Raw genomic sequence first — 16,540 nt, 5'->3', positions numbered from 1 at the left:
GAGGACCGATCAGGGCTGAGAGTAGCTGATACAGGGATTTCGCGATGGCGTCCTACTGGCTGCGAATACATCAGGGTCACGAATGCTGCACTGAGACAATGGCCATTGAAGAGGTGATTGCATTATTAGAAGCCTCTGTGTTCTTACTCTGTGGAGCTTCTATCTCATCAATCTTTACATCTGGTCCGTGGGCAGAGAATTGGATCCAACATGGTGGATCAACTACACGTCTATCTCTTCGGGGACCAGACGTTTGAGGTTTCCACTAAACTTCCGCCACTCCTTCACTGTAAGACCTCGCCACTGTTAGAGGCCTTCTTTGAGCAAGCGTACCACGCGCTTCGATCCGAAATTGCACAGCTCCCCGCTCGGGACAGAGACACCTACCCTCGCTTCTCGAGCATCGCAGAGCTTCTAGCGTGGAGGAATCGACAGGAAAGGCTCCATCAGCCCATTGAGACGACCTTGACTTGTATCTACCAATTAGCCCAATTTATCAGGTTTGTGCCACTGAATCGCCCTCTGCAGTTCTCCAATTCATTGTCTGACCATGGCTAGTGAGCATGACGGATTCGGACGTGCCTATCCTTTCCCAAAGGAGACATGCGTGTCCGGCCTATGCACAGGCGCCCTGGCTGCGGCCGCAGTCAGTTGCTGCAACACCGTTTCGGAGCTTCTTCCAGTTGCTGTCCAGACCGTTGTCGTGGCACTTCGCACTGGACTTTGCGCGTTGAACGCCGCCAAGGCTGTCGATCAGTCCGAGGAAAATTGGTCCATAGTGCTGGTTGGCCTTTCGCAGCAGGAGGTCTCGGACCGGCTGCAGGAATTCTCCCATTCGCACGTAGGTTGCACATTATTTCCGGACTGTTGGGTTTGGCTAACACTTAGAGAAAGCGCCTTCCCATCACTTCCCAGCCCTATGTCAGCGCCTACGCCGAGAATTGGCTGACAATCAGCGGACCGCCTCGCATACTGGGTCTTCTCCGTGACTTGGAGAACTTCACGACTGCTCATCCACGCACAATCCCCGTTTTTGCTCCATATCATGCCCCACATCTGTTCACGAAGGAAGACATTAAGGCCATCTTGTTGACAACGCCTGAAGGTGTCTGGGGCCGTTATAGTGCGGTTCTACCAGTCGTTTCGAGCACCACCGGCCAACTGATCGAAGGGGATAACCTTCGACGTCGCTTGGAGGCAGCACTGGTTCAAATTCTCTTGGAGCCTGTCCAATGGCACCAGCTCACACAGGGGGTAGCCTCCGTCCTCTCTTCAAGTGGTGCATCCCAGTTCACGATCAGCCCAGTTGGCACAAATGCCGACACAGCTCTGGGGGTTGCTCTCAACTCCACAGCGGGATTGTCCAATGGGGCTATTCCGGAGAGAGTTCCTCGGACGACTCACATCGAGGCTGATCATACTAAGCCCATTGGTTCGACGGGTGGCTCAAAGATCGCCATCATTGGCATGTCGGGACGATACCCCAGCGCCGAGAACAACGAAGAATTCTGGGATTTGATCTTCCAAGGACTGGACGTGCATAAAGTCGTCCCCGACCTTCACTGGAGCGCACAGACGCATGTGGATCTGACCGGAAAGAAGAAGAACACAAGTGCGACGCCGTACGGCTGCTGGCTGGACTCCCCTGCCGCATTCGATGCCCCATTCTTCAACATGTCTCCCCGCGAAGCACCACAGGTGGACCCAGCGCAAAGGATTGCCTTGATGACGGCTTATGAAGCCATTGAGCAAGCTGGCATTGTCCCCGACGCAACGCCGTCGACTCGCAAGGATCGCGTGGGTGTCTTCTACGGCGTGACCAGTAACGATTGGATGGAGACCAATAGCGCGCAGAACATCGACACCTACTTCATCCCGGGTGGGAATCGTGCATTCATCCCGGGCCGTCTCAATTACTTCTTCAAGTTTAGCGGTCCAAGTTACAGCGTGGACACGGCCTGTTCGTCGAGCTTGGCATCTCTCCATGTGGCCTGCAACGCCTTGTGGCGAGGCGATATAGATACTGCAATTGCCGGTGGAACCAACGTTTTGACCAACCCGGATTTTACGGCCGGATTGGATAGAGGACACTTTTTGTCCCGGACGGGCAACTGCAAGACCTTTGATGATGGTGCCGACGGATATTGTCGAGGCGAAGGAGTTGGCACCGTCATCCTGAAGCGGCTCGAAGACGCAGTGGCTGACAAGGACCCAATCCATGGCCTGATTCTCGGAACGTACACGAATCATTCCGCGGAGGCAGAATCAATTACGCGTCCCCATGTCGGAGCCCAGAGAGACATCTTTCAAAAGATCTTGAATAGCTCTGGAGTTGACCCTTACAGCGTCAGCTATGTGGAGATGCATGGAACCGGTACCCAAGCGGGTGATGCGAGAGAGATGTCGTCCGTCCTGGATACCTTCGCTCCCACGAATACTCGTCACCAGCGGCAACCCGACCAGGCCCTTCACCTCGGCTCGGTGAAAGCCAATATCGGACATGGCGAGGCGGCCTCTGGCGTGAGCGCCCTCACCAAGGTTCTGCTCATGATGCGAAATAATATCATACCTCCCCACTGCGGCATCAAAACGAAGATTAATTCCAAGTTCCCGTCAGACATGGAGTCGAGAAACGTGCACATTGCAAGGCAGCCGATTCCGTGGGGACGCGCTGGTAACGAGCCGCGCAGGGCCTTCGTGAACAACTTCAGCGCTGCGGGAGGCAACTCGGCGGTACTGCTTGAAGACAAGCCTGAAGAGGTTGAAATAGAGGGGACTGATCCCCGGACAACCCATCTGGTTGCCGTTTCCGCCAGGTCCGCAGCTTCCATGGCGGCGAACCTGAAGTCGCTGATGGCGTACATTGAAGGGCAGCAGGATAAGCCACTATTCCTGCCCCAGCTGTCGTATACTACGACCGCTAGACGCATGCACCATCTCCATCGAGTTATGCTTGCTGGGTCAACAACAGAGGAAATCAAGCGTCATCTGGAAGCAGCAATCGCCCGCGGCGATGGCGCGACGAGACCGAAGTCGCCTCCGAAAATGGTCTTTGCCTTTACAGGCCAGGGGGCGCAGTATGTTGGGATGGCCCGAACGCTCTATCGAAGCTTCCGCCAGTTTCAGGATGATATATCCCGCTTTGATGAGCTGAGTAAGGCCTTGGGCTTCGCAAGTTTCAAGGAGATCATCGTAGATGATTCGGGGAGGGACATTCAGGAGTTCTCCCCTGTAGCGGTGCAGTTAGCCACCGTCTGCATGCAAATTGCATTGTCCAGGCTGTTGATCTCATGGAATGTCACGCCCGATGCCGTTGTCGGCCACAGCCTTGGGGAGTACGCCGCCCTGAACGTTGCCAAGGTCCTCTCCGACGCAGATACGATTTTCTTGGTGGGCAAACGCGCGGAATTACTGCAAAAGCGATGCACACTTGGCACACATAGTATGCTGGTTGTCAAGGCCGGCATGTCGGAGGTTCAGTCTGCTCTTGCTGGAGCAACTCATGAGATTGCATGCGTCAATGCTCCAGAGGAGACCGTTCTTGCAGGACCGAACGAGCAGGTCGAAGAGCTGCAACAGATATTGAGCGACAAAGGCTTAAAATCCAAAATCCTTTCCGTGCCTTTCGCCTACCACTCTTCTCAGGTCGACCCTATCCTAGGCGATTTGGAAGACGTCGCAGGCGGAGCAACGTTCCAGCAACCCGCGATCCCAGTCATATCCCCACTCCTGACCAACGTGATTGAGGATGTCGGCATTATTGGACCCGAGTACCTGAGACGCCACTGTCGTGAGACTGTCAAGTTTGCGGATGCCCTTCAGTCCGCAAAGGAAAATGGAACAGTCAAGGACGGGTCCTTCGTGCTCGAGATCGGACCACATTCCATCGTTACCGGAATGGTGAAAGCGACCCTCGGACCTGCGGTGGCCGCCGTAGCAACCCTCCAGCGCAACAGAGATGATTGGAAATCGTTGACCGACATGCTCTCGTCTCTGTATCGTGCTGGCATTGATATTCGCTGGCACGAGTATCACCGGGACTTTGCGGCGGCTCACAAAGTCTTGGAGCTGCCGGCATACAAATGGAACCTCAAGGATTACTGGATGCAATATACGCATGACTGGTCCTTGCGCAAGGGTGACCCGCCTCTCGTCACCCCATCGGTTGGACCCCTCGCGTCTACGACAATTCACAATGTGGTGGAGGAGAGCATCGATGCCATCACTGTGGAGTCAGATATGGCACGGGCTGATTTCAATCCTCTGGTACAAGGCCATGAGGTAGATGGGGTTCCTCTATGTACACCGGTAGGCCATTTCTTTAAACCTTCTTTGGGTTGTTCTCCTGCAACTATAATTACAAATCTAACTGGTCGCAGTCTGTGTACGCCGATATCGCGCTTACCGTTGGCAAATATCTGCTCCAGCGCTATCACCCTGAGATGGAAGAAAGCCTGGTTGATGTTTCGAACATGACCGTGATGAAAGCCCTGATTGCAAAGCCGGAGGGCCCCCAACCACTGCGCACATTTGTGACGGTGGACTGGGCAGCTAAGAAAGCGAAGGGGCGGTTCTGTTCTTTTGACGTAAGATCATCCGAAGTACTAGTCAAGGAGAACCTCCATTCTAACAGCTTATGCAGAAGAAAGGCCAGCCAACTGTGGAGCATGCCAACTGCGAGATCCACTTCACTGATAGATCTCGATTAGAGCAGCTGGAACAAACGGCTCACGAGAAAAAGGCACGGATGGCGAGTATGCGCAAGGATCTGGAGAATGGCCCGACACAACGGTTCAACCGAGCCATGGTGTACAAGATGATCAGTCCACTCGCGCAGTTCCACAAGGATTATCGGCCTCTTGATGAGGTTGTCATGGATAGCAACACCTATGAGTGCGCCAGTCGGGTGAGTTTCAAGGGCGTTGAAACCGAGGGCACGTTCCACACCCACCCAGCTTACCTGGATGGCCTCACCCAAGCTGGTGGGTTTGTCATGAACTGCAACGACAGTAATGATCTAGATGTGGAGGTCTTCGTCAATCATGGATGGGAGTCTTTGCAGGTCTATGAGCCTCTCAGTAAGGACCAGACCTATTCGACCTTCTGTCAAATGTCCGAGAGGGATTCAAGAAAATATCAAGGGGACGTGACAGTGTTTGATGAAAACTGGAGAGTTGTCGCCAGCTACAAAGGAATTGTGGTAAGTCTTATTATAAACATGGCTGAACATGCCGAAGATGCCATCTCTAATATCGACATAGTTCCAAGGTGTTCCACGAAGGGTCCTCCGGTTCTTCCTGACCGTCGACGGGGTCAAACCATCTCGGGGTCAGCCGCAACAGAAGGGAAACGCAGAACCAGCACGGTCCGCAGTAACAGTATCCAAGCCTTCCATGCCCTCGGTTCCTGCTGTCAGCACCAAGACCAGAGGAGTCAATGGCCCAGCCCCTGCCACCCGGTCAAAGCCTTCACTTGCCGAACCGGCTCTGAAGATCATCTCAGAAGAAAGCGGTCTCTCCCTGAGTGATCTGACAGACGACTCCGTTTTCGCTGACATTGGGATCGATTCCCTTCTCTCCTTGGTCATCACCAGCCGGTTCCGTGAGGAACTCAATCTGGACATGGAGTTTGATGATATCTTCACCAGGTACATGTCCGTGAAGGAACTGAACGGCTTCCTCAAGCAATACAGCGGGGCGGAAGATTCAGTCCCTTCAGACAGCATATTGGAGCAGCCTCGTCCCGTCAAGGATGCAGTGCCCGAGATCCTGGGGCAAGCACCTGGGTTCTCCGCCACGGAGCCCGTCGAGGGTGCCAGCTTGTACGTCGGCGCAGTCTTTGATGCCGCCCTTGGTATCATCTCTGAAGAAAGCGGTATGGCGGTCTCAGAGTTGACGGATGACTGCGTATTTGCCGACATTGGCATTGACTCGCTCCTGTCCCTTGTCATCGTCAGCCGCTTCCGTGAGGAACTGGATCTAGACATCGACGTAGACTCCGTCTTTATCGACTATCCGACGGTACAAGAGTTGAAGACATTGTTCAAGCCGGAAGCCTCAGAATCTGAATACACCTGCCGGACTCCATCAGAACAACTCGACCGGTCAGATCAAGATATCTCTTCTGGAAATCGTTCCTCGGCAACCTCTCAGGGCTCAGACTCCGAGCAGGATGCCGCTGACCTGAAGGAGGAGCATGCTGCCGTGCCGGCCGCGACCTCCGTGCTCTTGCAGGGAATTCCCAAGTTCGCCGAAAAGATCCTGTTTCTTTTCCCCGACGGCGCTGGTTCGGCAACGTCCTACTCTGGAATCCCACGGCTGGGGTCGAATGTGGCGGTAATCGGCCTCAACTCTCCTTACTATAAGATCCCGGAGCTGTTCAAGTGCACCTTGGACGCCCTTATCGACAGCTACATCACTGAGGTCCGCCGCCGCCAACCCAACGGGCCGTACCACCTCGGTGGCTGGTCTGCCGGGGGCATCCTCGCCTATCGCGCCGCGCAGAAGCTAATCAACGCCGGGGAAGCGGTGCACAATCTCCTGCTGATTGATTCACCCGTGCCCAAAGGTCTTGACAAGCTTCCCCAGCATTTCTACGACTACTGCAACAAGCTGCAACTGTTTGGTCAGCCGACCACCACCACAGGGTCTGCAGCCGCCAAACCTCCAGCATGGCTAGTCCCCCATTTCAACGCCACCATCGACACGCTGCACGAGTACTTCGCCACGCCTCTACCAGTCGGGAAGACTCCACGCACGTCGATCATATGGGCATCTGAGAGTGTTATGGACGGGAAGAATGTGCCCAAAATGCCTCCGCATCCGGACGATACCGAAGGCATGAAGTTCTTGACGGAGGCTCGCACCGACTTTTCGGCCTGCGGATGGGAGGCTTTGTTTCCCGGTGGCACAATCATCTTAGATCGAACGGAGGGGTTGAATCATTTCTCGATGATGGTAAGTTGACATCTTTCTTGTATCCACCATGGTCACCTGTTAGAATCATTGTCACTGACCAGTTAACGTTGTAGAGACGAGAACACGGGGCTAAGTTAGGGGGGTTTATCACCCAGGCTCTGGCGTGATTGAGAATGTTCATGGGAAATATTCAATCGAACTGGCTGGGAAATATCGAGAGAATACATGTTCCCAGAGAATATATGACCTCTATACCTAGTAATGTCGGCGGATAGTTGATTTTTGGCTATATCTAACTGTTCAATCTTCTTCACCCATTGTTTTCGAAATCTGGTTATTTGAATTTTTTGCCGTAGTGGAAATAGTTCGAATGCTTCACATAAGCCAAGCCAATTGGATTGTTTGGTTAACTGAAGAAATCAGGATATTTTATGCGTGGGCATGGGCATGGCCACAGGACATGGCAATGTGACCTTTCTAAACGCCCATGAATTTTGTCCACGTATACTCTCGCGCCTGCAGAATCCGAATTCTCCGATTGTACTATGCAGCCATTGGCAATAGCCTGAGTGCCATCGGTTTGTATTGAAATTACGGTGGAGTTTAAAACATACTAGACATAGCTCTTCCACATTTACAGCTCGAGGAATTCGCAACTTGCTGGCCAGAGAGTATACATACTTGGTCAGTCCACCGTACCTGGACCAAATGCCAATCGTCAGGATGGCACATGGCTAGCCATGTGCAGAAAAAGAGTATCATGCGCTCAAAAGATCAGGGAGGGCCAATCCAATGCGGATATCCCCTCACCTTCCGGGGTTGGCCAGAGAGTATGCTCCTGCAGGATTCTTATGTGGCCCAGCCCACCCTCTGCAGCCTTCATGGGCCTGGACTCAGCTGTTAGCAGGCATACTAACTCGTTGCTTTGCCCGGTTACGGCAAGGACGAGGGGGAAACAAGAGAAAAGCCGCCACGCGTTGCTACAAAAACGCCGTCAGCCAGTAGCTGCGTCGGAGCTAGTCCTTATATGCTCTGTTATTGATCTCTTATCTACCCTCATTTCGCCACGTCATTGCGCCATACAATCTGAGCATTCAACGGAGCTGTTTGCTCCAATTACAGTCCTAGGTCTCAGGAAGCTCCATCCACTATCGATATTCGCGCAGTTGATCGGCCACGGGCCCGCTCGGCGGAGGCTTATCCTGGTTTGCCTTCTTTGCTACAGGCCTCTAGTGTTACATTCGCGGATACGGTTGGCCTCCTTGGGGGCCATGCGCCTGGGCCATCCTATTGTGAAGTAAATTGGCTGGTGATCTGATCTTCTCTGGTTTACGCCACCATCATCGATATCCCCGCACCGGCTGCTAGAGAGCCCAGGAATTCTCCCATCAGCAGTAGTTAGTATAGGATCACCTCACGTAAGAGCGGGGGTTAAACGGAGTATGCATCGTCAGATTCAGCCCCCGATGGGCGCCACACAAATTTTAGCCAAGTTTGCTTGGGTGATCGCCGCCTCGGATGTAACCCTGATTCTGTTCGCTGCCCATCGCCCCACAGGAGCTGAATCTCCTAAATACGAGCTTGGGACTCTCGTTCCAGTCGGGCGATTCAATCCAAGTTTCTTGATTGTCCCTGCAGGGGTTCGTGAAGAGTAAGCTTTAATATACCCGGCAGACATTACATACAGATTCGGGGAGAGGGTCCTGCTACGGCAGGCCTCTTTGTCGGAGAGACGGCGAAGGTGGAAAGCTATCTTCGCGTAGATCGGCTAAAGCGGCCCGACACACGCAATAGATGCGAGCCGCATGAATTCCTATATACATTAGCAGGTCTATCTCGAATACTCTTCTCCGTAGATAGACGGCCAGAATCCGCCATTTTGAGCGGCAAGACGCCATCGCGCGGGGAAAGAATGTGCCCGGTTCAAATAGCTGCATGATCAGCCATGTCCCCCTAGGGCGCTCAGCTGCACTTAAAGGATTTTTTGTCCCTCCATTTCCCCGTCCCCTGGTAGGACTTTCCTTTTTCTGGGACCATGAGTCATAGCGCGTGCAAGGATAAGAGTACATACACGAGATAAGGGGCGGGATGGTGGCGGTCCAGTTAGATCCCTGAAGAAGCTCGTGTCACCATAGATCTGTCTATGCATGTCTCATCTTTTTACACTAGAGCGCCCTCCGTCTAGTGGTGTAGTAGGTGTCGAATCTATTGGTTATGACGCAGCCAGCATGGGTAATGATGTAGACATGCGTAGGTGTCACCAACCACATTCGAGCAGCGATCTTTCTGGTGGCGACCTACCAGGTCGTACACCCAGCTTGCCTGCTCCGATCTCGATTTTATCGGGGCGAGCATGACAAGGTAGGTTTGGACCAGTGGACGCAGGGCGATAACAGGTTCCTTTTTTGGCGAAATGCTCCTCCAGTCGCCATGCAATATGCAACATATAAGCCCGAGCTTCCAGCCCAGGCCGATAAAAGAACCCCCAAACCCTCGCGCTCAGCAACAATGGACGTTCCCTGTGCTGAGAGAAACGCTCCCCCCGCTTCTCCGCCGGCTCTTCCCTCGAAGCGACTCGAGAGCATCCGAGCCAGTTGTGACAATTGCGCCAAGTCCAAGGTTCGCTGCAGCAAGGAGCAGCCGCGCTGCCAGCGCTGCATCTATCAAGGCGCCAATTGCATCTACAGCCCGTCGCAGCGAGCGCGCAAGCGGCCACTGGAGGCCTTCCACGCTCGGCCACGGCGACGCGACACCTCGAATGGCCCCGGTAATGCTGCTGAGACGAGAGATACGGCATTGTTCGACGGGGATTCTATCGAACAAATAACTGACTTCAAAGACGGCAATGCATCAACGGAGCCCGATCGCTATGTCTTCTCCACCTCGAGCATGTTTCACGCGGATGTCGACAGTCTGTTGAACTGGGACGATTCGGTCGCGACGCTGGACGAGCAGTCGCCCTCCAACGAAGAGGCTGCGGGCTTGCTAGATGCCCTAGCCATGCCCCCGATGCCACGACCCGACCTGCACCGCACCTTGGACGATCCGGAATCCCAATTCCCTTGGTTGTTCCGCCACGAGAAGGAGACCCCGCCGCTGTTGTCGCAAGGCCTGATGGCCGGGGCCCCCAGCGACAGCCCCAGAGCCCATCACCACCACTGCACTAACCTGGCCATTTCCACCATCCAGAAACTCGACATGCCCATGGCCTCGTGTCCCTCTTTGAGTAGCCCCGGTGCTGCTGCCACCACCCCAGTCTCCATGGCGAGCCATGGAGCCGAATCGCTGAGTTTCGACACGATTCTCCAAGATAACCACGCGGCACTAGACAACCTCCTCACCATCCTTCATTGCTCCTGCGCTGCCAAGTCCGATCTCGTGCTCCTGATCACGATGGTGTGTTCTCAGATCTTGTGCTGGTACCAAGCGAGCTTGGACCGCAGCGCCAACAACAACAAATACAATGGTGGCAGTGGCAGCAGCAGCAGCATCAGCGGCAGTAATGGCACCCACTCGCGAGGATCCTCCGCTGTCACCAGCACGCTGCGCGACGACATGTCCCGGTCACCCTTCGAGAGAGTGTCGATCCCGTCCATCCGGATCGGCATGTATACGCTCGACCATGAACACTCGGATCGGATGGTAGCGCAGTTAATTCTGACGGAGCTAATGAGGATGAAAGAGGTTGTGGAGGTGTTTAGTCGCACATACTGTTACCGCGGAGACTATGCGACAAAGTACACGTCGCGCGGCGCAGTCAGTGAGGAGAGTAGAAGCCATCTGCACCAGGCTCTGGAGGCGTTCCTGCGCAGTCGACTGAAGAAGGCTGTTCGGACCGCGTGTGAGCGATTAAATCCGCGGTGATCATCGGCTGTTTTCTTGGTTGTTCACTGGTTCTATATGTATATATATATATCGATAGACAGATAAGTAGAGAGACCCTGCTTGAGATAAGGAACTAGGACACTCTCGCGAGCGAGAACTGTGTTTTAGCCTACTAGGCTAGGACATGGTTATGATTTCAAGTCCGGAAGTAATGACTGAACTATTTACATTCATGTAATCGGTGTTCATGCAGATTTTGAGTGATTTGAATGGCTTCCTTTTCACAGATCGGTTACGTTGACTTAGACCCATTTTGGTCAACACAATATTACGGCTCGCCTGGAATACATACCGGTATTTCCCAAATTTGCAATATATAATCCTTTTGTACGATCATTATCTTATTCGACTAATTCTTATAGTTAACCCCAGTTGACTTTTTGCGGTTTATTGTCCGGACTAAAGCACGACATTGCGTGATCTTCACCTATTCAATGTAAATTAAGTCATATTTCTGCAATTTTTAGAGCTTCAAAATACAGGATCATTAATTAGCTGATCAATTAATTCTTCAGGACATCCTCGAATTGAAGGGATTCGGGCCTCGCGAACAGAGATGTCAGGTGATCAGACACGGTTACTAATCCAGAGAATTAATTTAGTTATCACGGGACCAGTGAGTCTCGCATCTCTAACCCAGTTAGGTATCGTGATCATCTATCAACCCATCGTCGGGGGATTTGATCTTCTGTGATAATCAACTGGGTTCAGGGTCACTTCCAGTAGACTCTGCAGTCTGCACACCGATTACCGCCCGCCATGGCGGACAGCCAGCCACTGGGCCCGGGCTCCACAATAACAACACCGTCATCGCAGGACCCGAAACCACCAAAGTCACACTCGTGCGTCACCTGTCAGCGGAGAAAAGTCAAGTGCAGCAGGCAACAACCGTGTGCTGGGTGCGCTAGAAATGGGGTGCAGTGTGTCTACCGCTCTCCCGAACGTCCTCGGCGGCGAAAGAGGAACAACCCTGAAGCCATTCTGGCGGCGCGTCTAGAAAGGTACGAAGAAGTGCTGAGACAGAACAGCATCGATCCAGACGCTTGCTCGCCTACGCTTGCAGTGCCCTCGCCGGGCCATGGGGGCGTGATTTCAACGCCGGTGGCTTCTGTCGCCGAGCTAGCTAATCCAAGAGGGTCTCTGTCGGCTCCTCGTGCGAGCAATCCGAGTCATGCTGAGTCGCGGAGATTGGTCTCCAAAAAAGGAAGCTCGGTATATCTTGATAGGTGTGTGTTGATTTTCCACTGGTGGATGGACTAAAGCTGATGGTGTAACCTGCAAGCAATCTATGGACGGGTGTGCGCGACGAGGTGTGATTTCAACACAAGCCATCCACTTTACATGATGCTGACAAAGAAGACAGTTACAGGAAGCACAAGATGCCATACAGGAGTCGTCGTCTTCTGCCGACTCTGACGAGTCCGGCCAAAACGACAATTCCCCGGCCCTTGATGATGAATCAGGTTTGATTTTCGGTCCGCCAGGACGCACCACCCTCAGTTCCATCCATCCAAACCCGGTGCATATATTCAAGCTCTGGCAGACGTTTCTCGAGAACGTTAATCCACTCATTAGAATTCTGCACGCACCGGTCGTGCAGCAGCAGATCTTGGAGGCCGCTGGAGACCTGCACGCAGTCAGCAAAGAGATGGAGGCGCTGATGTTCTCAATCTACTGCATTTCGGTGATTTCCCTGGGCGAGGACGAGGTAAAGCGTTCCTATGGCGAGTCGCGCGCCACCCTGATCTCGAGGTACAAGCGCAGCACAGAAACGGCCCTTCGCAACGCCGGGCTGCTAAAGACTTCCAACATGGTGTTGCTGCAAGCCTTCTTGCTATATCTGGTAATGCATAAATCCCCTTGCTGAACCCGCGCGCGTGCAGGAATGCACACGTTCACTAACGACGACAGTTTTCTCTGCGCCTGTTGTCCGACCCGCATACACTGTGGTCCTTCTGCGGCATAGCTATGCGCATCGCCCAGCGCATCGGCCTTCACAAGGACGGCTCTCATCTCGGACTGTCCGCCTACGAGACAGAAATGCGGCGGCGCCTCTGGCTGCAACTCGTTATCTTCGATGCCACTGCTGGTTATTTCTCGGGATGCGGCTCCGCCTACTTACCCCCTCCTACCTCTGAAACCACATTGCCCCCTCTCAACATCAACGACAGCAACCTGGACCCGAACATGACGGAGCCACCCCGGGAATACACGGGACCAACGGAAATGGTGTTTTGCCTCGTCCGGCATGAGTTTGGCGAATGGCTACGCCGCCGCGCCGGGATGAAGTCTGGGTTTGATGGACATTGGGGGTTCCTTCGCTCTTCGTCCGTGCCGTTGTCGGAAAAGGATGCGGCCATCGACGAGCTGGAGGAGAAATTCGAGAACAAGTTCCTGAGGCACTGCGATGTCTCAATCCCACTGCACTTCATCACCGTGATGATGGCTCGGTCGGTTGTATGCATGATTCGCCTCGCCGCGCACCACCCGCGACAATACACCGGGGCCAGTATGGCCGGGGTCGGTGACGGTGACGGCGCCACCGCATTCAACCCGGCACAGCGCACCCTCCAGTTATCTGAGGCGGAGCAGGACCGCATCTTCACCACCTGCGTCCAGGTCGCCGAGCACTGCGATGCCGTGCAGACCAACCACGCCACCAAGAAATACCTCTGGCATGTCGACTACAACATACAGTGGGATGCCCTGATCTACATGCTGTCCGAGCTGCGCGGGCGCCGGGTCGAAGGCGCTGAGGTTGCCCGTGCATGGGCCCTTATTAACAGCATCTGCGGCCGACACTATCACCAGATGGGCCCCCGCGCGCGTCGCAGCACGTTGCACGTTGCCATCCGCAACCTTATCATCAAGGCCTGGAAAGGCCATGTCGTTACGTGTGAGCAGAGGGGTATCCCCTCGCAGCCGTGTCCTGACCTGCTTGCGCCATGGCTGCAGCTGGGCCCGGGGGAGTCACAGAGCGTAGCAGCTGCTCCTCCTCCGCCACAGTCTGTGCTTTTGCACCAGCAAGAAGCCTCAAGCAGCAGGGTCTCATATAATATAGAGAACACACAACAGACCCTCGACAGCGAAAGCGCCCTCGTCGGGAACACCCATGCCACCAGTTTACCACTGCAATCTTCAATCGCGCCGTTCCAGCAGCAGCGAGGCCCTAGGACTGGAATTGGGGCAGTAGGCACCGGCGCAGAAGAGATGGACTTCGTGGCCATGGGCGGAGTGCCCGCGCTGGACGTCAGCCCCGTGAACTGGGAGCAGTGGGACGACCTGCTCGAGCAATTCCAACAGGAGTGTTGGAGTGAGAACCCACTTTTGAGCCAGCTATAGTTACATAAGGCAGTCGGGAGAGCTAACTTGATTAGATCGGCAAGTGCTGCGGTCTGGCGAGAGATTTGGGAAAAGCTGCTCGAGGCGTGCTTAAGTTTGCCGCTCGATTGAATGCCTTCAACGGCGTATACGCATTGTTAAATTACAAATCCCTCGGAGCAGCCTCCCTGCCGCGAATACCCGGTGCCCAAACAGTACGCCATGGTGTCGCATTGGAGCAAGCGTTGCGAGCTGGAGTATCTCCTAAAGTCTTGGTTCCGCTCTGCTCCAGTACGAGTTAATAATTCATATAATAAAAACGGAACGCATAAAAACGGAACGCTTAGGCCTTCTCATTGTCATTGGAGCCTTGGATACCCTGATATGTATGTACATGATCAGCTATCAATGTATAGCATTGTTTATAGAGAACCAGCTCAGTCCAAGGCTGTACCTAAACCTCCTCCTCATCTATCTACACGTAGATGTATATCTCCCTTCTCCCTCCTTCCTGCCTCATAGCACCAGACCATAATCCTCAAATGCCAGTCCCCAACGGCTTCTCAGCCCTCGCCAACGTCAAAAACCCCTCACCCTTGGCCTTGCGCGTACTCTGCGAAACAGTCTCCGCCACCGACCCCGTCAACGCCCCCTTCACACCACTCAAGAACCCCCCATTCGCAAGCACCTGACTCGCATCCCAAATCATCACTCCCCCAAAACTGCTAAACTGTTTCACGTAGCCAACAATCTCCTTCACCCTGTCCAGCGGCTGGTACCCGGACCCCGCGGCACCTGTATTGCCAGGGACGCCCAGGAAGACCTTCACGTTCTTGTTCAGCGAGGTGCTCTTCGCCCAGTTATCCCACGTCGCGAAGTTGAAGTTATTCTGCGTCGAGGACCCAGGCACGTAGGACTGCAGACCGCAGTAGTTGTTATAGAACTGGATCCAGATGGCGTCGAAGGAGACCGCGCCGTTGAGCATCGGGTTATTAGCGAGGTCCGGGTACGGGCATTGCGGGGCGGCGGTGAGATAGTAGGATTTGCTGGCGTCTTTGGCGTACAGGGAACGGAGGTGGTTGGCGAATGCGGGCATGTTGTTGACGGTGGCTTCGAAGTCGAGATCAAAGCCGTCGATCACGGCGGTGCCGAAGGGCCGTGATGCGCCGCTGTTGCTAACGGGGCCGAAGGTCTCCCAGAGGAGTTGTGCGCCGGATATGGCGGCTGCTTCGCTGGAGAAACCGCCTTCGTTGTAGGTGGCGCCGCCGACGGAGAGCAGGATGGTTTTGCCGGCTTTTTGGCAGGCTTGGATGTCCTCGCTTTTGGTTCATAGTAGGGTTAGTGGTGCAGCTTCAGTGGGATGGAGAGGGAGGAGGAACGTACGCGATCTGAGGACAGTTCAGGAGAGAAGTCCCTGGGAAGGTGGTGCAGTTGTCGCCGGCATTGGCGAAGTTGACCGCGGGAACTCCTCCTGGACCGTTGATCTGGGTCACAAAGGAGATTTGCAAGGCCTGTGCTGTTAGATTTGAGCGATCCCAGACATAAATGGAGGATGAGATACATCAATATTACTGTCTGTGAGAATTAGGTTAGCCATTGTGTGAACCGATATACGACAGAAAACCACTCACTCTGACAATAATACGACAGACGCTGCTGCACGTATTCACCAGTCGACTGTCCGTAGGAGTTCTGGCCTGTAATACATGAGCATCTCTACAGCCAAGTTCAAGCAAGAGTAAAGACACACCCCAGTAAACAGCAACATTGCTTGCAGCGTTCAGGTCGAGCCCCGCGTGCACCCCTTGCAGCAACGGAAAGACAATCGAAAGCAGCTTGAAGGCATTGACAGGCGACATGGCAGCGGTGGTTCTCGGTAAATAATTTCCTCTGCTCTGGGTTGATCGGATCGGATCGGATATCTCATACCGCAGGCAATCACACCCTTTAAATACACTCAATTCGAATAACAGCACCAGGACCGAATGGTAAAAGCAACAGCGCCATCATCCGCCTCAGTCACACTTCCAGAGAAAGGCTAGCGATAACATTCCATCCTCATCGGCGAGGAATGTAACACTCCGAGGGGACATCCAATCTAACCCATTAAAATCGAATCACAATCCCACCGTCGCCAGCCCAACTGTCAGGGGAACGAACGTGGCGGACAGACGGATAGGCAGCGTAACTCTCGCTGATTTCAAATGCAAGCTTAGACCGTGAAGAATGCACACAAAGTACCGAGTAACTGGCGCGGGAGAGGGCCATCCGCGTGGTCGGGATCGGCAGGCAGATGATCGCATCAGGCTGGTCACTGATCCTGGTCGCGACCAGGATATGCGGGGGAAATGTTACACGGCGCTTGGATTTTGAACCATCTCCCCTATCCTCGTGGTAGATAAGACCCAACCGAGGTG

The 16,540-nt window shown here is 54.0% G+C and overlaps 5 protein-coding genes across 5 annotated transcripts; 4 read left to right on the top strand and 1 right to left on the bottom strand.

Annotated features, from left to right (window-relative positions):
* Positions 1-210: 210 nt before the first annotated feature.
* On the top strand, positions 211-7,084 carry pksP (polyketide synthase alb1; the record flags this gene model as incomplete). Its single annotated transcript, XM_046092369.1, has 7 exons — positions 211-500; positions 559-841; positions 895-4,308; positions 4,380-4,586; positions 4,643-5,200; positions 5,262-6,956; positions 7,031-7,084. 7 exons carry the CDS (start codon positions 211-213, stop codon positions 7,082-7,084), a joined length of 6,501 nt encoding a protein of 2,166 aa, XP_045948347.1.
* Positions 7,085-9,347: 2,263 nt separating this feature from the next.
* LDX57_010623 (Zn(II)2Cys6 transcription factor) lies at positions 9,348-10,781 on the top strand (the record flags this gene model as incomplete). Its single annotated transcript, XM_046092368.1, has 1 exon — positions 9,348-10,781. The coding sequence occupies one exon, from the start codon at positions 9,348-9,350 to the stop codon at positions 10,779-10,781; it is 1,434 nt and encodes a 477-aa protein (XP_045948346.1).
* Positions 10,782-11,561: 780 nt separating this feature from the next.
* LDX57_010622 (uncharacterized protein) lies at positions 11,562-12,669 on the top strand (the record flags this gene model as incomplete). The annotated part of the gene is made up of 3 exons (XM_046092367.1): positions 11,562-12,028; positions 12,085-12,112; positions 12,166-12,669. 3 exons carry the CDS (start codon positions 11,562-11,564, stop codon positions 12,667-12,669), a joined length of 999 nt encoding a protein of 332 aa, XP_045948345.1.
* Positions 12,670-12,770: 101 nt separating this feature from the next.
* LDX57_010621 (fungal specific transcription factor domain-containing protein) lies at positions 12,771-14,144 on the top strand (the record flags this gene model as incomplete). Its single annotated transcript, XM_046092366.1, has 1 exon — positions 12,771-14,144. One exon carries the CDS (start codon positions 12,771-12,773, stop codon positions 14,142-14,144), a length of 1,374 nt encoding a protein of 457 aa, XP_045948344.1.
* Positions 14,145-14,661: 517 nt separating this feature from the next.
* On the bottom strand, positions 14,662-15,982 carry LDX57_010620 (glycoside hydrolase family 18 protein; the record flags this gene model as incomplete). Its single annotated transcript, XM_046092365.1, has 5 exons — positions 14,662-15,442; positions 15,507-15,634; positions 15,685-15,698; positions 15,755-15,820; positions 15,874-15,982. The coding sequence occupies 5 exons, from the start codon at positions 15,980-15,982 to the stop codon at positions 14,662-14,664; spliced, it is 1,098 nt and encodes a 365-aa protein (XP_045948343.1).
* Positions 15,983-16,540: the final 558 nt, after the last annotated feature.

The sequence above is a fragment of the Aspergillus melleus genome (genome assembly GCF_016097325.1).
Source record: "Aspergillus melleus strain CBS 546.65 chromosome Unknown contig6, whole genome shotgun sequence".
NCBI lineage: Eukaryota > Fungi > Ascomycota > Eurotiomycetes > Eurotiales > Aspergillaceae > Aspergillus > Aspergillus melleus.
Note: the sequence above shows the minus strand (reverse complement) of the source record. Positions and strands in the feature narration are given on the sequence as shown.